This window comes from Ctenopharyngodon idella, chromosome 2 (assembly GCF_019924925.1).
Source record: "Ctenopharyngodon idella isolate HZGC_01 chromosome 2, HZGC01, whole genome shotgun sequence".
NCBI lineage: Eukaryota > Metazoa > Chordata > Actinopteri > Cypriniformes > Xenocyprididae > Ctenopharyngodon > Ctenopharyngodon idella.
This window is the reverse complement of record NC_067221.1, coordinates 30680604-30703714: the sequence shown is the minus strand read 5'-3', so window position 1 is coordinate 30703714 and position 23111 is coordinate 30680604. Positions and strand designations below refer to the sequence as shown.

The 23111-nt window shown below is 40.0% G+C and overlaps 1 protein-coding gene and 10 non-coding genes across 18 annotated transcripts in view; all 11 read right to left on the bottom strand.

Moving 5' to 3' along the window:
• The window catches only part of LOC127503165 (gastrula zinc finger protein XlCGF8.2DB-like), a 56544-nt gene that overhangs the window by 10195 nt on the left and 23238 nt on the right, over positions 1–23111 (bottom strand). The window contains exon 1 of one of the 8 annotated variants that reach the window (XM_051876694.1): positions 16014–16420. The exons of 1 other annotated variant lie outside the window; for it this stretch is intronic. In XM_051876694.1, the coding sequence (XP_051732654.1) occupies positions 16014–16077 (64 nt within the window). In that variant the 5' untranslated portion in view covers positions 16078–16420. Of the gene's footprint in view, positions 1–5303; positions 5711–7087; positions 7496–8874; positions 9288–10660; positions 11065–12442; positions 12849–14227; positions 14637–16013; positions 16421–23111 lie in introns of those variants that run through there. 6 more of the 8 variants (XM_051876687.1, XM_051876679.1, XM_051876670.1 and 3 more) reach the window with 6 other exon arrangements.
• LOC127507133 (5S ribosomal RNA) lies at positions 764–882 on the bottom strand. Its single transcript, XR_007928243.1, has one exon. It is a non-coding gene; the product is annotated as a 5S ribosomal RNA (ribosomal RNA).
• Positions 2552–2670, bottom strand: LOC127507131 (5S ribosomal RNA). The gene has a single exon (XR_007928242.1). It is a non-coding gene; the product is annotated as a 5S ribosomal RNA (ribosomal RNA).
• LOC127507125 (5S ribosomal RNA) lies at positions 4336–4454 on the bottom strand. The gene has a single exon (XR_007928241.1). It is a non-coding gene; the product is annotated as a 5S ribosomal RNA (ribosomal RNA).
• On the bottom strand, positions 6125–6243 carry LOC127507119 (5S ribosomal RNA). Its single transcript, XR_007928240.1, has one exon. It is a non-coding gene; the product is annotated as a 5S ribosomal RNA (ribosomal RNA).
• Positions 7907–8025, bottom strand: LOC127507116 (5S ribosomal RNA). Its single transcript, XR_007928239.1, has one exon. It is a non-coding gene; the product is annotated as a 5S ribosomal RNA (ribosomal RNA).
• On the bottom strand, positions 9695–9813 carry LOC127507237 (5S ribosomal RNA). The gene has a single exon (XR_007928295.1). It is a non-coding gene; the product is annotated as a 5S ribosomal RNA (ribosomal RNA).
• LOC127507171 (5S ribosomal RNA) lies at positions 11479–11597 on the bottom strand. The gene has a single exon (XR_007928271.1). It is a non-coding gene; the product is annotated as a 5S ribosomal RNA (ribosomal RNA).
• Positions 13261–13379, bottom strand: LOC127507141 (5S ribosomal RNA). Its single transcript, XR_007928247.1, has one exon. It is a non-coding gene; the product is annotated as a 5S ribosomal RNA (ribosomal RNA).
• On the bottom strand, positions 15047–15165 carry LOC127507137 (5S ribosomal RNA). The gene has a single exon (XR_007928245.1). It is a non-coding gene; the product is annotated as a 5S ribosomal RNA (ribosomal RNA).
• LOC127507112 (5S ribosomal RNA) lies at positions 16835–16953 on the bottom strand. The gene has a single exon (XR_007928238.1). It is a non-coding gene; the product is annotated as a 5S ribosomal RNA (ribosomal RNA).

Here is a 23111-nt window from a genome sequence, read left to right as displayed (position 1 = left end):
TCCCTCTCTGTATGTGCGGTGGTGCATTTTGGGAACGCAATATGCACTAGGTTTACTTCATTTACACGTTCGCATTTCGCACGATTTCTGACATTTCTGTGGATAGAAGTTAGCAGCTCGAAGATCTGAACGTTTGAAAGTGAAGAATTTTAGACATAAATATTAGCGTTGTAACTTGCACCGTAATATCAAATAAGTATTAGGCTGTTCATTAGGCCTATCCAATATTCATTTTGCTTGAATTCACATGACAGTTGTAATTTACATCACTAACAAGATTCCCTATGCTCGCAGCCCTACATATAAGTAATATTAAAATAAAACCATTTCATTAGCCTACTAAAAAAAGTAAGGGGGGGGGGGGGGGGGGGGTCGATATTTCTCTTGCATGTCATCATGTGACCGTTGCAAACATTAAAAAACCATGAACATGTGAAAATGTGGTTTCATTTTTGAAAAATTCATTTAAAAATGTCAGGGTTCGGCTGATAAAAAAGTTTGGCAACCTCTAGTTGAAGCTGAGGAGAGGAGCGGTGACAAAAGGCGCTTTAGAGGTCTGCGTCGCTTAGACTGAGAGAGAAAGTCTGTCGATCGCCCCCTGCAGGAGAAAGGAAGAATGACGAGGATGAGCTGTCCTTTGCCACAGCGAAAGCAGAGAGAAGCCAGAGAAAAAGCAAAATGAAAGAAAAGAAATGAAGCAATTGAATTTAAAAGGATAGAGGCGAGCCATGGTGAAGTAGCTGAGTAGTGAAGATAAAGCAAAAGCTTACAGCACCTGGTATTCCCAGGCGGTCTCCCATCCAAGTACTAACCAGGCCCGACCCTGCTTAGCTTCCGAGATCGGACGAGATCGGGCGTGCTCAGGGTGGTATGGCCGTAAGCGAGAGCTACAGTAGATAGCGAGCTATTTAAAGAAGGCACAACGGTGGCACACAGCTCGGGCTGCAGCTGCAAGAGAAACAGCCAACGTGTTTTCATGTCTTTTTAAACATTTTTTCTTCTTTACATAAATACAATTATTTATTTATTTACTTATGAAAATATTCTCCTTTCAATGAAAGCTGTCTCGATTTTAGATTATGTCGAATAATTCTGCAGCACTGCAGATTTAATATAATTTCACATTTATTTGTTAGCGTTTCATCAACTCACAAGTCACCGGCAGTTCCCCCTCACGAACCCCAATTTGGGAAACCCTGAACTAGAACAATAAAATGAACAGATCAATCGGAATCCAATTGACAGCCCTGTCAAATTTTCTTTTTCTTTCTGTCTTTCTTTTCTTTTCTTTTTTTTTTTTTTTACAGCTTACTACAAGTTGTGAAACTGGACAACTTTACACAGAAAAGCTTAGCGAGTCATTTTTTTTATAGCCTACCAAAATCCTTTTAGCAAACAAGAGCATTTTTTATGTCATGTGGCTATACTTTTGAAACTGTGATTAGTAGATTGGCCCCATTTGCTTCCATTGACTCAGTGTCACACAGAAAATGCCTGTAAACTAAAGTTTGTCCATAATCATCCAAGTTGTTCCCTCAGGAATCCATAGGCCTAGGTGGTTTCGGTGAAAAGCTAACAATTAAACGGCTTGTAAAATTGTTATCCTAAACGTGGCTGCAGAAGTAGGCTAATCATAATAAAATTGAAATTCAGACAGGCTATAGCTCCGACTTAATAGTCTGTTACGCTTCGTGTTTCAGAGTGAAGAGCAACACTGTCGTTCAGCTTACGCTGTTTTCGGCGTCTCCGAGCACCTCGGTTCACACAGTAAACGCTGCTTCTCACCAACTCCATCTCTGTATGTGCGGTGGTGCATTTTGGGAACGCAATATGCACTAGGTTTACTTCATTTACACGTTCGCATTTCGCACGATTTCTGACCTTTCTGTGGATAGAAGTTAGCAGCTCGAAGATCTGAACGTTTGAAAGTGAAGAATTTTAGACATAAATATTAGCGTTGTAACTTGCACCGTAATATCAAATAAGTATTAGGCTGTTCATTAGGCCTATCCAATATTCATTTTGCTTGAATTCACATGACAGTTGTAATTTACATCACTAACAAGATTCCCTATGCTCGCAGCCCTACATATAAGTAATATTAAAATAAAACCATTTCATTAGCCTACTAAAAAAAGTAAGGGGGGGGGGGGGGGGGGGTCGATATTTCTCTTGCATGTCATCATGTGACCGTTGCAAACATTAAAAAACCATGAACATGTGAAAATGTGGTTTCATTTTTGAAAAATTCATTTAAAAATGTCAGGGTTCGGCTGATAAAAAAGTTTGGCAACCTCTAGTTGAAGCTGAGGAGAGGAGCGGTGACAAAAGGCGCTTTAGAGGTCTGCGTCGCTTAGACTGAGAGAGAAAGTCTGTCGATCGCCCCCTGCAGGAGAAAGGAAGAATGACGAGGATGAGCTGTCCTTTGCCACAGCGAAAGCAGAGAGAAGCCAGAGAAAAAGCAAAATGAAAGAAAAGAAATGAAGCAATTGAATTTAAAAGGATAGAGGCGAGCCATGGTGAAGTAGCTGAGTAGTGAAGATAAAGCAAAAGCTTACAGCACCTGGTATTCCCAGGCGGTCTCCCATCCAAGTACTAACCAGGCCCGACCCTGCTTAGCTTCCGAGATCGGACGAGATCGGGCGTGCTCAGGGTGGTATGGCCGTAAGCGAGAGCTACAGTAGATAGCGAGCTATTTAAAGAAGGCACAACGGTGGCACACAGCTCGGGCTGCAGCTGCAAGAGAAACAGCCAACGTGTTTTCATGTCTTTTTAAACATTTTTTCTTCTTTACATAAATACAATTATTTATTTATTTACTTATGAAAATATTCTCCTTTCAATGAAAGCTGTCTCGATTTTAGATCATGTCGAATAATTCTGCAGCACTGCAGATTTAATATAATTTCACATTTATTTGTTAGCGTTTCATCAACTCACAAGTCACCGGCAGTTCCCCCTCACGAACCCCAATTTGGGAAACCCTGAACTAGAACAATAAAATGAACAGATCAATCGGAATCCAACTGACAGCCCTGTCAAATTTTCTTTTTCTTTCTGTCTTTCTTTTCTTTTCTTTTTTTTTTTTTTTACAGCTTACTACAAGTTGTGAAACTGGACAACTTTACACAGAAAAGCTTATCGAGTCATTTTTTTTATAGCCTACCAAAATCCTTTTAGCAAACAAAAGCATTTTTTATGTCATGTGGCTATACTTTTGAAACTGTGATAGATTGGCCCCATTTGCTTCCATTGACTCAGTGTCACACAGAAAATGCCTGTAAACTAAAGTTTGTCCATAATCATCCAAGTTGTTCCCTCAGGAATCCATAGGCCTAGGTGGATTCGGTGAAAAGCTAACAATTAAACGGCTTGTAAAATTGTTATCCTAAACGTGGCTGCAGAAGTAGGCTAATCATAATAAAATTGAAATTCAGACAGGCTATAGCTCCGACTTAATAGTCTGTTACGCTTCGTGTTTCAGAGTGAAGAGCAACACTGTCGTTCAGCTTACGCTGTTTTCGGCGTCTCCGAGCACCTCGGTTCACACAGTAAACGCTGCTTCTCACCAACTCCCTCTCTGTATGTGCGGTGGTGCATTTTGGGAACGCAATATGCACTAGGTTTACTTCATTTACACGTTCGCATTTCGCACGATTTCTGACATTTCTGTGGATAGAAGTTAGCAGCTCGAAGATCTGAACGTTTGAAAGTGAAGAATTTTAGACATAAATATTAGCGTTGTAACTTGCACCGTAATATCAAATAAGTATTAGGCTGTTCATTAGGCCTATCCAATATTCATTTTGCTTGAATTCACATGACAGTTGTAATTTACATCACTAACAAGATTCCCTATGCTCGCAGCCCTACATATAAGTAATATTAAAATAAAACCATTTCATTAGCCTACTAAAAAAAGTAAGGGGGGGGGGGGGGGGGGGTCGATATTTCTCTTGCATGTCATCATGTGACCGTTGCAAACATTAAAAAACCATGAACATGTGAAAATGTGGTTTCATTTTTGAAAAATTCATTTAAAAATGTCAGGGTTCGGCTGATAAAAAAGTTTGGCAACCTCTAGTTGAAGCTGAGGAGAGGAGCGGTGACAAAAGGCGCTTTAGAGGTCTGCGTCGCTTAGACTGAGAGAGAAAGTCTGTCGATCGCCCCCTGCAGGAGAAAGGAAGAATGACGAGGATGAGCTGTCCTTTGCCACAGCGAAAGCAGAGAGAAGCCAGAGAAAAAGCAAAATGAAAGAAAAGAAATGAAGCAATTGAATTTAAAAGGATAGAGGCGAGCCATGGTGAAGTAGCTGAGTAGTGAAGATAAAGCAAAAGCTTACAGCACCTGGTATTCCCAGGCGGTCTCCCATCCAAGTACTAACCAGGCCCGACCCTGCTTAGCTTCCGAGATCGGACGAGATCGGGCGTGCTCAGGGTGGTATGGCCGTAAGCGAGAGCTACAGTAGATAGCGAGCTATTTAAAGAAGGCACAACGGTGGCACACAGCTCGGGCTGCAGCTGCAAGAGAAACAGCCAACGTGTTTTCATGTCTTTTTAAACATTTTTTCTTCTTTACATAAATACAATTATTTATTTATTTACTTATGAAAATATTCTCCTTTCAATGAAAGCTGTCTCGATTTTAGATTATGTCGAATAATTCTGCAGCACTGCAGATTTAATATAATTTCACATTTATTTGTTAGCGTTTCATCAACTCACAAGTCACCGGCAGTTCCCCCTCACGAACCCCAATTTGGGAAACCCTGAACTAGAACAATAAAATGAACAGATCAATCGGAATCCAATTGACAGCCCTGTCAAATTTTCTTTTTCTTTCTGTCTTTCTTTTCTTTTCTTTTTTTTTTTTTTTTACAGCTTACTACAAGTTGTGAAACTGGACAACTTTACACAGAAAAGCTTAGCGAGTCATTTTTTTTATAGCCTACCAAAATCCTTTTAGCAAACAAAAGCATTTTTTATGTCATGTGGCTATACTTTTGAAACTGTGATTAGTAGATTGGCCCCATTTGCTTCCATTGACTCAGTGTCACACAGAAAATGCCTGTAAACTAAAGTTTGTCCATAATCATCCAAGTTGTTCCCTCAGGAATCCATAGGCCTAGGTGGTTTCGGTGAAAAGCTAACAATTAAACGGCTTGTAAAATTGTTATCCTAAATGTGGCTGCAGAAGTAGGCTAATCATAATAAAATTGAAATTCAGACAGGCTATAGCTCCGACTTAATAGTCTGTTACGCTGCGTGTTTCAGAGTGAAGAGCAACACTGTCGTTCAGCTTACGCTGTTTTCGGCGTCTCCGAGCACCTCGGTTCACACAGTAAACGCTGCTTCTCACCAACTCCATCTCTGTATGTGCGGTGGTGCATTTTGGGAACGCAATATGCACTAGGTTTACTTCATTTACACGTTCGCATTTCGCACGATTTCTGACCTTTCTGTGGATAGAAGTTAGCAGCTCGAAGATCTGAACGTTTGAAAGTGAAGAATTTTAGACATAAATATTAGCGTTGTAACTTGCACCGTAATATCAAATAAGTATTAGGCTGTTCATTAGGCCTATCCAATATTCATTTTGCTTGAATTCACATGACAGTTGTAATTTACATCACTAACAAGATTCCCTATGCTCGCAGCCCTACATATAAGTAATATTAAAATAAAACCATTTCATTAGCCTACTAAAAAAAGTAAGGGGGGGGGGGGGGGGGGGTCGATATTTCTCTTGCATGTCATCATGTGACCGTTGCAAACATTAAAAAACCATGAACATGTGAAAATGTGGTTTCATTTTTGAAAAATTCATTTAAAAATGTCAGGGTTCGGCTGATAAAAAAGTTTGGCAACCTCTAGTTGAAGCTGAGGAGAGGAGCGGTGACAAAAGGCGCTTTAGAGGTCTGCGTCGCTTAGACTGAGAGAGAAAGTCTGTCGATCGCCCCCTGCAGGAGAAAGGAAGAATGACGAGGATGAGCTGTCCTTTGCCACAGCGAAAGCAGAGAGAAGCCAGAGAAAAAGCAAAATGAAAGAAAAGAAATGAAGCAATTGAATTTAAAAGGATAGAGGCGAGCCATGGTGAAGTAGCTGAGTAGTGAAGATAAAGCAAAAGCTTACAGCACCTGGTATTCCCAGGCGGTCTCCCATCCAAGTACTAACCAGGCCCGACCCTGCTTAGCTTCCGAGATCGGACGAGATCGGGCGTGCTCAGGGTGGTATGGCCGTAAGCGAGAGCTACAGTAGATAGCGAGCTATTTAAAGAAGGCACAACGGTGGCACACAGCTCGGGCTGCAGCTGCAAGAGAAACAGCCAACGTGTTTTCATGTCTTTTTAAACATTTTTTCTTCTTCACATAAATACAATTATTTATTTATTTACTTATGAAAATATTCTCCTTTCAATGAAAGCTGTCTCGATTTTAGATTATGTCGAATAATTCTGCAGCACTGCAGATTTAATATAATTTCACATTTATTTGTTAGCGTTTCATCAACTCACAAATCACCGGCAGTTCCCCCTCACGAACCCCAATTTGGGAAACCCTGAACTAGAACAATAAAATGAACAGATCAATCGGAATCCAATTGACAGCCCTGTCAAATTTTCTTTTTCTTTCTGTCTTTCTTTTCTTTTCTTTTTTTTTTTTTTTACAGCTTACTACAAGTTGTGAAACTGGACAACTTTACACAGAAAAGCTTAGCGAGTCATTTTTTTTATAGCCTACCAAAATCCTTTTAGCAAACAAAAGCATTTTTTATGTCATGTGGCTATACTTTTGAAACTGTGATAGATTGGCCCCATTTGCTTCCATTGACTCAGTGTCACACAGAAAATGCCTGTAAACTAAAGTTTGTCCATAATCATCCAAGTTGTTCCCTCAGGAATCCATAGGCCTAGGTGGATTCGGTGAAAAGCTAACAATTAAACGGCTTGTAAAATTGTTATCCTAAACGTGGCTGCAGAAGTAGGCTAATCATAATAAAATTGAAATTCAGACAGGCTATAGCTCCGACTTAATAGTCTGTTACGCTTCGTGTTTCAGAGTGAAGAGCAACACTGTCGTTCAGCTTACGCTGTTTTCGGCGTCTCCGAGCACCTCGGTTCACACAGTAAACGCTGCTTCTCACCAACTCCATCTCTGTATGTGCGGTGGTGCATTTTGGGAACGCAATATGCACTAGGTTTACTTCATTTACACGTTCGCATTTCGCACGATTTCTGACCTTTCTGTGGATAGAAGTTAGCAGCTCGAAGATCTGAACGTTTGAAAGTGAAGAATTTTAGACATAAATATTAGCGTTGTAACTTGCACCGTAATATCAAATAAGTATTAGGCTGTTCATTAGGCCTATCCAATATTCATTTTGCTTGAATTCACATGACAGTTGTAATTTACATCACTAACAAGATTCCCTATGCTCGCAGCCCTACATATAAGTAATATTAAAATAAAACCATTTCATTAGCCTACTAAAAAAAGTAAGGGGGGGGGGGGGGGGGTCGATATTTCTCTTGCATGTCATCATGTGACCGTTGCAAACATTAAAAAACCATGAACATGTGAAAATGTGGTTTCATTTTTGAAAAATTCATTTAAAAATGTCAGGGTTCGGCTGATAAAAAAGTTTGGCAACCTCTAGTTGAAGCTGAGGAGAGGAGCGGTGACAAAAGGCGCTTTAGAGGTCTGCGTCGCTTAGACTGAGAGAGAAAGTCTGTCGATCGCCCCCTGCAGGAGAAAGGAAGAATGACGAGGATGAGCTGTCCTTTGCCACAGCGAAAGCAGAGAGAAGCCAGAGAAAAAGCAAAATGAAAGAAAAGAAATGAAGCAATTGAATTTAAAAGGATAGAGGCGAGCCATGGTGAAGTAGCTGAGTAGTGAAGATAAAGCAAAAGCTTACAGCACCTGGTATTCCCAGGCGGTCTCCCATCCAAGTACTAACCAGGCCCGACCCTGCTTAGCTTCCGAGATCGGACGAGATCGGGCGTGCTCAGGGTGGTATGGCCGTAAGCGAGAGCTACAGTAGATAGCGAGCTATTTAAAGAAGGCACAACGGTGGCACACAGCTCGGGCTGCAGCTGCAAGAGAAACAGCCAACGTGTTTTCATGTCTTTTTAAACATTTTTTCTTCTTCACATAAATACAATTATTTATTTATTTACTTATGAAAATATTCTCCTTTCAATGAAAGCTGTCTCGATTTTAGATTATGTCGAATAATTCTGCAGCACTGCAGATTTAATATAATTTCACATTTATTTGTTAGCGTTTCATCAACTCACAAATCACCGGCAGTTCCCCCTCACGAACCCCAATTTGGGAAACCCTGAACTAGAACAATAAAATGAACAGATCAATCGGAATCCAATTGACAGCCCTGTCAAATTTTCTTTTTCTTTCTGTCTTTCTTTTCTTTTCTTTTTTTTTTTTTTTTACAGCTTACTACAAGTTGTGAAACTGGACAACTTTACACAGAAAAGCTTAGCGAGTCATTTTTTTTATAGCCTACCAAAATCCTTTTAGCAAACAAGAGCATTTTTTATGTCATGTGGCTATACTTTTGAAACTGTGATTAGTAGATTGGCCCCATTTGCTTCCATTGACTCAGTGTCACACAGAAAATGCCTGTAAACTAAAGTTTGTCCATAATCATCCAAGTTGTTCCCTCAGGAATCCATAGGCCTAGGTGGTTTCGGTGAAAAGCTAACAATTAAACGGCTTGTAAAATTGTTATCCTAAATGTGGCTGCAGAAGTAGGCTAATCATAATAAAATTGAAATTCAGACAGGCTATAGCTCCGACTTAATAGTCTGTTACGCTGCGTGTTTCAGAGTGAAGAGCAACACTGTCGTTCAGCTTACGCTGTTTTCGGCGTCTCCGAGCACCTCGGTTCACACAGTAAACGCTGCTTCTCACCAACTCCATCTCTGTATGTGCGGTGGTGCATTTTGGGAACGCAATATGCACTAGGTTTACTTCATTTACACGTTCGCATTTCGCACGATTTCTGACCTTTCTGTGGATAGAAGTTAGCAGCTCGAAGATCTGAACGTTTGAAAGTGAAGAATTTTAGACATAAATATTAGCGTTGTAACTTGCACCGTAATATCAAATAAGTATTAGGCTGTTCATTAGGCCTATCCAATATTCATTTTGCTTGAATTCACATGACAGTTGTAATTTACATCACTAACAAGATTCCCTATGCTCGCAGCCCTACATATAAGTAATATTAAAATAAAACCATTTCATTAGCCTACTAAAAAAAGTAAGGGGGGGGGGGGGGGGGGTCGATATTTCTCTTGCATGTCATCATGTGACCGTTGCAAACATTAAAAAACCATGAACATGTGAAAATGTGGTTTCATTTTTGAAAAATTCATTTAAAAATGTCAGGGTTCGGCTGATAAAAAAGTTTGGCAACCTCTAGTTGAAGCTGAGGAGAGGAGCGGTGACAAAAGGCGCTTTAGAGGTCTGCGTCGCTTAGACTGAGAGAGAAAGTCTGTCGATCGCCCCCTGCAGGAGAAAGGAAGAATGACGAGGATGAGCTGTCCTTTGCCACAGCGAAAGCAGAGAGAAGCCAGAGAAAAAGCAAAATGAAAGAAAAGAAATGAAGCAATTGAATTTAAAAGGATAGAGGCGAGCCATGGTGAAGTAGCTGAGTAGTGAAGATAAAGCAAAAGCTTACAGCACCTGGTATTCCCAGGCGGTCTCCCATCCAAGTACTAACCAGGCCCGACCCTGCTTAGCTTCCGAGATCGGACGAGATCGGGCGTGCTCAGGGTGGTATGGCCGTAAGCGAGAGCTACAGTAGATAGCGAGCTATTTAAAGAAGGCACAACGGTGGCACACAGCTCGGGCTGCAGCTGCAAGAGAAACAGCCAACGTGTTTTCATGTCTTTTTAAACATTTTTTCTTCTTACATAAATACAATTATTTATTTATTTACTTATGAAAATATTCTCCTTTCAATGAAAGCTGTCTCGATTTTAGATTATGTCGAATAATTCTGCAGCACTGCAGATTTAATATAATTTCACATTTATTTGTTAGCGTTTCATCAACTCACAAATCACCGGCAGTTCCCCCTCACGAACCCCAATTTGGGAAACCCTGAACTAGAACAATAAAATGAACAGATCAATCGGAATCCAATTGACAGCCCTGTCAAATTTTCTTTTTCTTTCTGTCTTTCTTTTCTTTTCTTTTTTTTTTTTTTTTACAGCTTACTACAAGTTGTGAAACTGGACAACTTTACACAGAAAAGCTTAGCGAGTCATTTTTTTTATAGCCTACCAAAATCCTTTTAGCAAACAAAAGCATTTTTTATGTCATGTGGCTATACTTTTGAAACTGTGATAGTAGATTGGCCCCATTTGCTTCCATTGACTCAGTGTCACACAGAAAATGCCTGTAAACTAAAGTTTGTCCATAATCATCCAAGTTGTTCCCTCAGGAATCCATAGGCCTAGGTGGATTCGGTGAAAAGCTAACAATTAAACGGCTTGTAAAATTGTTATCCTAAACGTGGCTGCAGAAGTAGGCTAATCATAATAAAATTGAAATTCAGACAGGCTATAGCTCCGACTTAATAGTCTGTTACGCTTCGTGTTTCAGAGTGAAGAGCAACACTGTCGTTCAGCTTACGCTGTTTTCGGCGTCTCCGAGCACCTCGGTTCACACAGTAAACGCTGCTTCTCACCAACTCCATCTCTGTATGTGCGGTGGTGCATTTTGGGAACGCAATATGCACTAGGTTTACTTCATTTACACGTTCGCATTTCGCACGATTTCTGACCTTTCTGTGGATAGAAGTTAGCAGCTCGAAGATCTGAACGTTTGAAAGTGAAGAATTTTAGACATAAATATTAGCGTTGTAACTTGCACCGTAATATCAAATAAGTATTAGGCTGTTCATTAGGCCTATCCAATATTCATTTTGCTTGAATTCACATGACAGTTGTAATTTACATCACTAACAAGATTCCCTATGCTCGCAGCCCTACATATAAGTAATATTAAAATAAAACCATTTCATTAGCCTACTAAAAAAAGTAAGGGGGGGGGGGGGGGGTCGATATTTCTCTTGCATGTCATCATGTGACCGTTGCAAACATTAAAAAACCATGAACATGTGAAAATGTGGTTTCATTTTTGAAAAATTCATTTAAAAATGTCAGGGTTCGGCTGATAAAAAAGTTTGGCAACCTCTAGTTGAAGCTGAGGAGAGGAGCGGTGACAAAAGGCGCTTTAGAGGTCTGCGTCGCTTAGACTGAGAGAGAAAGTCTGTCGATCGCCCCCTGCAGGAGAAAGGAAGAATGACGAGGATGAGCTGTCCTTTGCCACAGCGAAAGCAGAGAGAAGCCAGAGAAAAAGCAAAATGAAAGAAAAGAAATGAAGCAATTGAATTTAAAAGGATAGAGGCGAGCCATGGTGAAGTAGCTGAGTAGTGAAGATAAAGCAAAAGCTTACAGCACCTGGTATTCCCAGGCGGTCTCCCATCCAAGTACTAACCAGGCCCGACCCTGCTTAGCTTCCGAGATCGGACGAGATCGGGCGTGCTCAGGGTGGTATGGCCGTAAGCGAGAGCTACAGTAGATAGCGAGCTATTTAAAGAAGGCACAACGGTGGCACACAGCTCGGGCTGCAGCTGCAAGAGAAACAGCCAACGTGTTTTCATGTCTTTTTAAACATTTTTTCTTCTTTACATAAATACAATTATTTATTTATTTACTTATGAAAATATTCTCCTTTCAATGAAAGCTGTCTCGATTTTAGATTATGTCGAATAATTCTGCAGCACTGCAGATTTAATATAATTTCACATTTATTTGTTAGCGTTTCATCAACTCACAAATCACCGGCAGTTCCCCCTCACGAACCCCAATTTGGGAAACCCTGAACTAGAACAATAAAATGAACAGATCAATCGGAATCCAATTGACAGCCCTGTCAAATTTTCTTTTTCTTTCTGTCTTTCTTTTCTTTTCTTTTTTTTTTTTTTTTACAGCTTACTACAAGTTGTGAAACTGGACAACTTTACACAGAAAAGCTTAGCGAGTCATTTTTTTTATAGCCTACCAAAATCCTTTTAGCAAACAAAAGCATTTTTTATGTCATGTGGCTATACTTTTGAAACTGTGATAGATTGGCCCCATTTGCTTCCATTGACTCAGTGTCACACAGAAAATGCCTGTAAACTAAAGTTTGTCCATAATCATCCAAGTTGTTCCCTCAGGAATCCATAGGCCTAGGTGGTTTCGGTGAAAAGCTAATAATTAAACGGCTTGTAAAATTGTTATCCTAAACGTGGCTGCAGAAGTAGGCTAATCATAATAAAATTGAAATTCAGACAGGCTATAGCTCCGACTTAATAGTCTGTTACGCTTCGTGTTTCAGAGTGAAGAGCAACACTGTCGTTCAGCTTACGCTGTTTTCGGCGTCTCCGAGCACCTCGGTTCACACAGTAAACGCTGCTTCTCACCAACTCCATCTCTGTATGTGCGGTGGTGCATTTTGGGAACGCAATATGCACTAGGTTTACTTCATTTACACGTTCGCATTTCGCACGATTTCTGACCTTTCTGTGGATAGAAGTTAGCAGCTCGAAGATCTGAACGTTTGAAAGTGAAGAATTTTAGACATAAATATTAGCGTTGTAACTTGCACCGTAATATCAAATAAGTATTAGGCTGTTCATTAGGCCTATCCAATATTCATTTTGCTTGAATTCACATGACAGTTGTAATTTACATCACTAACAAGATTCCCTATGCTCGCAGCCCTACATATAAGTAATATTAAAATAAAACCATTTCATTAGCCTACTAAAAAAAGTAAGGGGGGGGGGGGGGGGTCGATATTTCTCTTGCATGTCATCATGTGACCGTTGCAAACATTAAAAAACCATGAACATGTGAAAATGTGGTTTCATTTTTGAAAAATTCATTTAAAAATGTCAGGGTTCGGCTGATAAAAAAGTTTGGCAACCTCTAGTTGAAGCTGAGGAGAGGAGCGGTGACAAAAGGCGCTTTAGAGGTCTGCGTCGCTTAGACTGAGAGAGAAAGTCTGTCGATCGCCCCCTGCAGGAGAAAGGAAGAATGACGAGGATGAGCTGTCCTTTGCCACAGCGAAAGCAGAGAGAAGCCAGAGAAAAAGCAAAATGAAAGAAAAGAAATGAAGCAATTGAATTTAAAAGGATAGAGGCGAGCCATGGTGAAGTAGCTGAGTAGTGAAGATAAAGCAAAAGCTTACAGCACCTGGTATTCCCAGGCGGTCTCCCATCCAAGTACTAACCAGGCCCGACCCTGCTTAGCTTCCGAGATCGGACGAGATCGGGCGTGCTCAGGGTGGTATGGCCGTAAGCGAGAGCTACAGTAGATAGCGAGCTATTTAAAGAAGGCACAACGGTGGCACACAGCTCGGGCTGCAGCTGCAAGAGAAACAGCCAACGTGTTTTCATGTCTTTTTAAACATTTTTTCTTCTTTACATAAATACAATTATTTATTTATTTACTTATGAAAATATTCTCCTTTCAATGAAAGCTGTCTCGATTTTAGATTATGTCGAATAATTCTGCAGCACTGCAGATTTAATATAATTTCACATTTATTTGTTAGCGTTTCATCAACTCACAAATCACCGGCAGTTCCCCCTCACGAACCCCAATTTGGGAAACCCTGAACTAGAACAATAAAATGAACAGATCAATCGGAATCCAATTGACAGCCCTGTCAAATTTTCTTTTTCTTTCTGTCTTTCTTTTCTTTTCTTTTTTTTTTTTTTTTACAGCTTACTACAAGTTGTGAAACTGGACAACTTTACACAGAAAAGCTTAGCGAGTCATTTTTTTTATAGCCTACCAAAATCCTTTTAGCAAACAAAAGCATTTTTTATGTCATGTGGCTATACTTTTGAAACTGTGATAGTAGATTGGCCCCATTTGCTTCCATTGACTCAGTGTCACACAGAAAATGCCTGTAAACTAAAGTTTGTCCATAATCATCCAAGTTGTTCCCTCAGGAATCCATAGGCCTAGGTGGTTTCGGTGAAAAGCTAACAATTAAACGGCTTGTAAAATTGTTATCCTAAACGTGGCTGCAGAAGTAGGCTAATCATAATAAAATTGAAATTCAGACAGGCTATAGCTCCGACTTAATAGTCTGTTACGCTTCGTGTTTCAGAGTGAAGAGCAACACTGTCGTTCAGCTTACGCTGTTTTCGGCGTCTCCGAGCACCTCGGTTCACACAGTAAACGCTGCTTCTCACCAACTCCATCTCTGTATGTGCGGTGGTGCATTTTGGGAACGCAATATGCACTAGGTTTACTTCATTTACACGTTCGCATTTCGCACGATTTCTGACCTTTCTGTGGATAGAAGTTAGCAGCTCGAAGATCTGAACGTTTGAAAGTGAAGAATTTTAGACATAAATATTAGCGTTGTAACTTGCACCGTAATATCAAATAAGTATTAGGCTGTTCATTAGGCCTATCCAATATTCATTTTGCTTGAATTCACATGACAGTTGTAATTTACATCACTAACAAGATTCCCTATGCTCGCAGCCCTACATATAAGTAATATTAAAATAAAACCATTTCATTAGCCTACTAAAAAAAGTAAGGGGGGGGGGGGGGGGGTCGATATTTCTCTTGCATGTCATCATGTGACCGTTGCAAACATTAAAAAACCATGAACATGTGAAAATGTGGTTTCATTTTTGAAAAATTCATTTAAAAATGTCAGGGTTCGGCTGATAAAAAAGTTTGGCAACCTCTAGTTGAAGCTGAGGAGAGGAGCGGTGACAAAAGGCGCTTTAGAGGTCTGCGTCGCTTAGACTGAGAGAGAAAGTCTGTCGATCGCCCCCTGCAGGAGAAAGGAAGAATGACGAGGATGAGCTGTCCTTTGCCACAGCGAAAGCAGAGAGAAGCCAGAGAAAAAGCAAAATGAAAGAAAAGAAATGAAGCAATTGAATTTAAAAGGATAGAGGCGAGCCATGGTGAAGTAGCTGAGTAGTGAAGATAAAGCAAAAGCTTACAGCACCTGGTATTCCCAGGCGGTCTCCCATCCAAGTACTAACCAGGCCCGACCCTGCTTAGCTTCCGAGATCGGACGAGATCGGGCGTGCTCAGGGTGGTATGGCCGTAAGCGAGAGCTACAGTAGATAGCGAGCTATTTAAAGAAGGCACAACGGTGGCACACAGCTCGGGCTGCAGCTGCAAGAGAAACAGCCAACGTGTTTTCATGTCTTTTTAAACATTTTTTCTTCTTCACATAAATACAATTATTTATTTATTTACTTATGAAAATATTCTCCTTTCAATGAAAGCTGTCTCGATTTTAGATTATGTCGAATAATTCTGCAGCACTGCAGATTTAATATAATTTCACATTTATTTGTTAGCGTTTCATCAACTCACAAATCACCGGCAGTTCCCCCTCACGAACCCCAATTTGGGAAACCCTGAACTAGAACAATAAAATGAACAGATCAATCGGAATCCAATTGACAGCCCTGTCAAATTTTCTTTTTCTTTCTGTCTTTCTTTTCTTTTCTTTTTTTTTTTTTTTTACAGCTTACTACAAGTTGTGAAACTGGACAACTTTACACAGAAAAGCTTAGCGAGTCATTTTTTTTATAGCCTACCAAAATCCTTTTAGCAAACAAAAGCATTTTTTATGTCATGTGGCTATACTTTTGAAACTGTGATAGTAGATTGGCCCCATTTGCTTCCATTGACTCAGTGTCACACAGAAAATGCCTGTAAACTAAAGTTTGTCCATAATCATCCAAGTTGTTCCCTCAGGAATCCATAGGCCTAGGTGGTTTCGGTGAAAAGCTAACAATTAAACGGCTTGTAAAATTGTTATCCTAAACGTGGCTGCAGAAGTAGGCTAATCATAATAAAATTGAAATTCAGACAGGCTATAGCTCCGACTTAATAGTCTGTTACGCTTCGTGTTTCAGAGTGAAGAGCAACACTGTCGTTCAGCTTACGCTGTTTTCGGCGTCTCCGAGCACCTCGGTTCACACAGTAAACGCTGCTTCTCACCAACTCCATCTCTGTATGTGCGGTGGTGCATTTTGGGAACGCAATATGCACTAGGTTTACTTCATTTACACGTTCGCATTTCGCACGATTTCTGACCTTTCTGTGGATAGAAGTTAGCAGCTCGAAGATCTGAACGTTTGAAAGTGAAGAATTTTAGACATAAATATTAGCGTTGTAACTTGCACCGTAATATCAAATAAGTATTAGGCTGTTCATTAGGCCTATCCAATATTCATTTTGCTTGAATTCACATGACAGTTGTAATTTACATCACTAACAAGATTCCCTATGCTCGCAGCCCTACATATAAGTAATATTAAAATAAAACCATTTCATTAGCCTACTAAAAAAAGTAAGGGGGGGGGGGGGGGGGGGTCGATATTTCTCTTGCATGTCATCATGTGACCGTTGCAAACATTAAAAAACCATGAACATGTGAAAATGTGGTTTCATTTTTGAAAAATTCATTTAAAAATGTCAGGGTTCGGCTGATAAAAAAGTTTGGCAACCTCTAGTTGAAGCTGAGGAGAGGAGCGGTGACAAAAGGCGCTTTAGAGGTCTGCGTCGCTTAGACTGAGAGAGAAAGTCTGTCGATCGCCCCCTGCAGGAGAAAGGAAGAATGACGAGGATGAGCTGTCCTTTGCCACAGCGAAAGCAGAGAGAAGCCAGAGAAAAAGCAAAATGAAAGAAAAGAAATGAAGCAATTGAATTTAAAAGGATAGAGGCGAGCCATGGTGAAGTAGCTGAGTAGTGAAGATAAAGCAAAAGCTTACAGCACCTGGTATTCCCAGGCGGTCTCCCATCCAAGTACTAACCAGGCCCGACCCTGCTTAGCTTCCGAGATCGGACGAGATCGGGCGTGCTCAGGGTGGTATGGCCGTAAGCGAGAGCTACAGTAGATAGCGAGCTATTTAAAGAAGGCACAACGGTGGCACACAGCTCGGGCTGCAGCTGCAAGAGAAACAGCCAACGTGTTTTCATGTCTTTTTAAACATTTTTTCTTCTTTACATAAATACAATTATTTATTTATTTACTTATGAAAATATTCTCCTTTCAATGAAAGCTGTCTCGGTTTTAGATTATGTCGAATAATTCTGCAGCACTGCAGATTTAATATAATTTCACATTTATTTGTTAGCGTTTCATCAACTCACAAATCACCGGCAGTTCCCCCTCACGAACCCCAATTTGGGAAACCCTGAACTAGAACAATAAAATGAACAGATCAATCGGAATCCAATTGACAGCCCTGTCAAATTTTCTTTTTCTTTCTTTCTGTCTTTCTTTTCTTTTTTTTTTTTTTTTTTTTACAGCTTACTACAAGTTGTGAAACTGGACAACTTTACACAGAAAAGCTTAGCGAGTCATTTTTTTTTATAGCCTACCAAAATCCTTTTAGCAAACAAAAGCATTTTTTATGTCATGTGGCTATACTTTTGAAACTGTGATAGATTGGCCCCATTTGCTTCCATTGACTCAGTGTCACACAGAAAATGCCTGTAAACTAAAGTTTGTCCATAATCATCCAAGTTGTTCCCTCAGGAATCCATAGGCCTACATCACACCATTTAATTCATACAGTAGGCCTAGCTCATTGACAACAAACTCATGAGAAATATGTACATCGCCCAGTGTAAGGTGCCGATTCCATTGTGACTGCTGTTCAGTTCTTTTTTTTAATTTTATTTTTCGACAAACATAAAACCGTACACGGAGAACAGTGATTCAATACAAGGATTAAGGCCTCATTTGTGGTTATATTCTTAGAATTCCACCTGAGGCAGTTCATACGGGAGCGGTGTTTATACCTTGCTGAATTGGTGGGGCCAACATCTGATTGGCTGGGGAGGTTCAATAAGAATTTGCAGAACTTATTATTTTTAATTTATTTTTTTCTCTTCATGCATTGACTGCTCATTTCATATATAGTAGGTTGATTGTGTTTAATCTGTAAAAAAAATATGGTGATATGAAATGTTGGGCTGTTACTTGGATTATGATTGAACTGTTTATTTTATTGGTCTAGTTCAGCATTTCCCAAATATGGGGTTCGTGAGGTAACTGCAGGTGGTTTGTGAGTCGATGAAAAGTTAACAATTAAAGGTAGGGTAGACAATTTTTGCTGGTTGAAGCTCTCTTCACATCACATCCTGATAGCAATCAATGATAGAAGTGGTCTAAAAAAAAAAAAAATATATATATATATATATATATATATATATATATATTAATAATAATAAAAAAACATATAGGCTATCATTTGTGGAAGTCATGACCAAAAAATGTTTGTCCAATTTCCATACCTTTACGCACCCTGCTCGCGCAGACATTACTTGTCATCAGCGCGTTCCATAAGGCTATGCAGAGTTGTGGACAGACAGTCATTGAGGGCTACAAATGAACAGCAGCCGCCTTTCTCAGTTCCTCCTAAACCAGAAAAACAAGCTTATGCTGCATTCACGCCATGTCGTAACCGTAATTTAGAGGCGGCAACCCGTGACGTTCTACTTTGAGCTGTTCACGTCATTACACTCGGATTTATACATTTCTATGTCAAAACTATAAAGCCGAAATGAATCTGCAGCAATCAGGTGGTACAAGTAATAGCTCTGTAAGTTGTTGTGCCCCCTTGAATGGGGTCCAAAAACTTGGTCAATATCAATATATCATATCCGGGCACGTATATGTATGAAACTTGGTACACATATAGACCTCGTTGGGTTGAACAACTTCCATGCTCATAGTCATACGCTAGCCCAAAAGGAAGTCAGCTATTATGGGTTGTTTGATAAACACACTCTCTGGAATTTGATATACTCCTCCTAGGCAATTCATCTGATTGCCACGAAACTCGGTCAGCATGAAGTCAAGACACTGATGATGCTAAATTGCGAGCAGATTTTTGATATCTCCAAACGATTTGGCCGTGGCGTTGAAACGAATTTATGGTGAAAAAAAGGAAACGTGAAGTGTGTTATAACTTCTGCATACATTGACTGATTTTGATTAAATTCAGCTGTTTGTTCATTGAAGAACGCCAATCACATGGATGTGACTATTGTGAGTCAAAGTCATAGCTCCACCAACTGGCAGCAGGAAGTGTTTCACTTTCTACTCTGAGAAAAGTGACATTGGTGGAATTGCATTGGCATGGTTCAAATCATATTTATCTGACATTATCAGTTTGTAGCAGTAATGAAGAGATGTCATACTGTTCACAAGGTCAGTATGGAGTACCACAAGGCTCAGTACTAAGACCGTTGCTTTTCACCCTGTACATGCTACCTTTGGGATAGGGATGCACCGATACCGATACCAAGCTCATGTACTTGTACTCGTAAAAATACCCCCGATACCAAAGACCGATACCTCACGTGACGTAACTGACAGAATTTTCCGCGCACAGAGACACCGGCGACAGCAGCAGAAACAATGTCAGCCTCAGAGGTGTGGAAATACTTCAAAATTAATAATGACAACCGACACATTGCGAACTGCATGCAAATCGCGTTGAATGACAGACCAGAAGCGCTCTCTCTCGGCCGCGCGCGCTCTCTCTCTCTTTCTTGCGCGTGATCCCCGTTCTCTCAGACAGCGCGCGATCAGTTCTCCTTGCGCCTGAATGTCAATGCACAAATAGTTGTCAAAATGTCCATCGTGTGGAGAATCTCATGTAAATACAGTCGGTTATGGTTTAAGTGGACGCAAACAGGTGGGTGAAAACAGGATATGTGTCAGTAGCTATATTACATACATAGATTCGGTCTTAAAGGGAGAGTAGCCTAATTAAATATTTGTCTGTCATTAATGTTAATAAAACAACAAAAGATGTTAAATGAATGTATAGATGTTAAATGAATGTTAAATGAATGTATATATATATATATATATATATATATATATCGTGAAATAAAATTTCTCATGGTCATATTGCCCACTCGTCCCATATTCCATCATGAGAAATATGGTCACTGGGTTGTGTTTACATTGGTTCACAGTGTTATGTTATAAACATTTGTTCTGTAATATTTGTTTAGCCCTTTTTGAAAGGCAGGTTAAAAAAGACTTGATTTTTTAATTTTTTTTTATTTTTATTATGACTTTAATAATTATATCCTTTGAAGTTTATTGGACATTGTGAAATTTGTGCTTTAAGTTTGTGACAAGCACATAAAAATTATTACTTTTTTCATTGGAGTAATAATAAAGAAGCTGTCCTACATTCATTAGTCTCACTGTGTTGTGCTTGGAAAACTGCCACATTATCCTAAAAAATCGGTATCGGCGAGTACCAGAAAAAAAGTATCGGTACTCATACTCGGTCCTTAAAAAATGGTATCGGTGCATCCCTACTTTGGGAGATATCATTAGGAAGCATGGTGTTAGTTTTCACTTTTATGCTGATACTCAGCTCTATATTTCTTTGCACCCTGACGAAACTTACCAATTCACAAAATTAATGGAATTCATAACTGATATAAAAAAACTGTATGACTAGTAATTTCTTACTACTTAATTCTGAAAATAAAAAAAACAACAACAAAAAAACAACAACAGAGATTCTAATTATTGGACCAAAAACCTTTGCATGTAATAACCTAGAATGATACCTAACACTTGATGGATGTTCTGTCAAGTCTTAACACATTATAGTCCTTCACATCTATTGCACTCTCAAAATTCTGGCCAGTTGATAATACCTAGAATATCAAAATCAACCGCAGGTGGTAGATCTTTTTCCTATTTATCACCTAGACTTGGGAACAGTATTCCTAGCATTGTTTGGGAAGCAGACAAACTCTGCCAATTTAAATCTAGACTAAAAACACATCTCTTTAACCTAGCATACACATAACACATTATCAATTTCTATTATTCAAATCACTTAAATTATTGTTAGGCTGCATAAATTAGGTCAGCCGGAACTGGGAGCACTTCCTATAACACCCAATGTACTTGTTACATCATAATATTAGCATCTACGCTAATATTAGTCTCTCTGTTTATACCGAGTTTTTTCGTAGTCAGCCATATCCGGGCCGTATCCAGATCAGATAGAGGACCTGCGCCTAGACACTACCACCACACATCCCTGAAGTGCCAGCATAGATTGTGTCAACTAGACTAACCCCTGTGAAGTCCCCATCGACACGACAGCCAGTGGCACAGATCGTCAACAAACCCGTCTCCATACCAGCTTGATGAATCTGATCTTAAACCAGATGGAACTGGATTAAATAGTTTGAATGTTCCAATCCCAATCTGACTTCTGAACTGTAATGCTGCCTGAATTATAAAACATGCACTGTTTGTCTGTTGGCCAGAGGAGAACTGGCCCCCCGACTGAGTCTGGTTTTTCCCAAGGTTTTTTTCTCCATTCTGTCACCAGATGTAGTTTGGGTTCCTTGCCAGTGTCGCCTCTGGCTATCTTAGCCGGGGACACTTAATATTCAACAATATTACTGATCTGCCTGCATTTACACCATTGTATGAGAACTGAACTGAGCTGGACGAACACCTTCTAAGGATGTACTCACACTAAGCACGGTTGCCTTGAACCGAGCTTGAATTGTCCCTCCTCCCCACTCCCCCGCTGGCCCGCACTCACATTGCACTTAATGTTCCGGGCCGGAGCATGCTTACGTCATATACGATGCAGCTTTTTGTATGGAAGAAAACAGGAAGAAAAGCACCTTCACTAAGATACTGCCTAATAGATTTATCATTTATGCCGTGCAGTGATTTTCACTTGCACATATCAGAGGATTATTATGAAGGCAGCTGACGTTAATGGAGGAATTTGCAGCTTTACTCAAAAACTACAATTCCTGTTCATCAATAAAGTGAGAACCAGCCCCGTTATAAACCCAAATACACTCAAATTAATTACATTATTTGAAAAGTGTACTATCAAAGTAGTAATAAAGATGTTTGTCATCGTAATGATGACAGTAGCGCACACAAAAGTAGTAGCTGTTCCGTGCTCTGGCATGGTTAGCGCTCACACTGCATGCGAACCGCGCTCAAGCCCAACTGGCCCACCTCTTCCAAGCGGGCCAGGTACGGCTAAATGAACCGTGCCCGGACACGGAACGGAGCAATCACACTAGTCAAACAAACCGGTCAAATGCGCTCGGCCATGGTTCAGAGCGCCTAGTGTGAGTACACCCTAACTCATAGGGCTGGAGCCTATCCCAGTTTCTTAGGACAGAGGCAGGGGAAAGAACCCTGGACAGATGGCCAGTCCATCACAGGGGCTGTATAGACATATGAACTAAATTATTAACTTATGATTTTTGCAACAGAAATGAATATATATTTAGCATGATTAAAAGTACTTTCTATCACAGTTTAGGTTTATTTTATTTTATTTTATTATTATTTTTTTGTTTAAAATGTTGTTGAATATTATGGTTGAACTAACTTCAGTCTCCAACTGATCCTTAGATCTGACTCTCTCTCTCTCTCGCTCTCTCTCTCTCTCTCTCTCTCTATGCGTGTGTGTGTGTGTGTGTGTGCAGGGCTCGATATGAGGGGGGATTTCATCCCCCTTGTTGAAAAAAAAAGGCAAAAAGCATCCCCTCTGTAAAGCCACCATTACCATCCCCTTTAGATTAACAGTGTTATGTATTATGAACTTATCATGTAATGTTAAAATTCTCCGTATGATAATTAACAAACTATAAATAACAGCGACTGACCAATCAGAACTCAGTATTGCAATGCGCTGCGCACAGTCACGCCAGAGCTCTGATGCAAGCAAGCTTTCGTCATTTTTTGCACTAGTTCAAACGGATCAGGAGAACAGTTCAAGCGCATCTTTTGACGTTCTCAAAAAAGAAGAGAAGAAAGGTATGATATTACTTTAATTAGTGTTTTAAGAACATTCCCCTGACACATTAAAACGAATAACGAACATAGCTAAAGTGCATTGATGCTGTAAGGGATCGTTGTCAAGGTGAATTATTGACAGTGAATGACATCACCAAGTTGATAATGCACACATGCATATAGGCCATGTTAGCTACATGTACATGTGTTT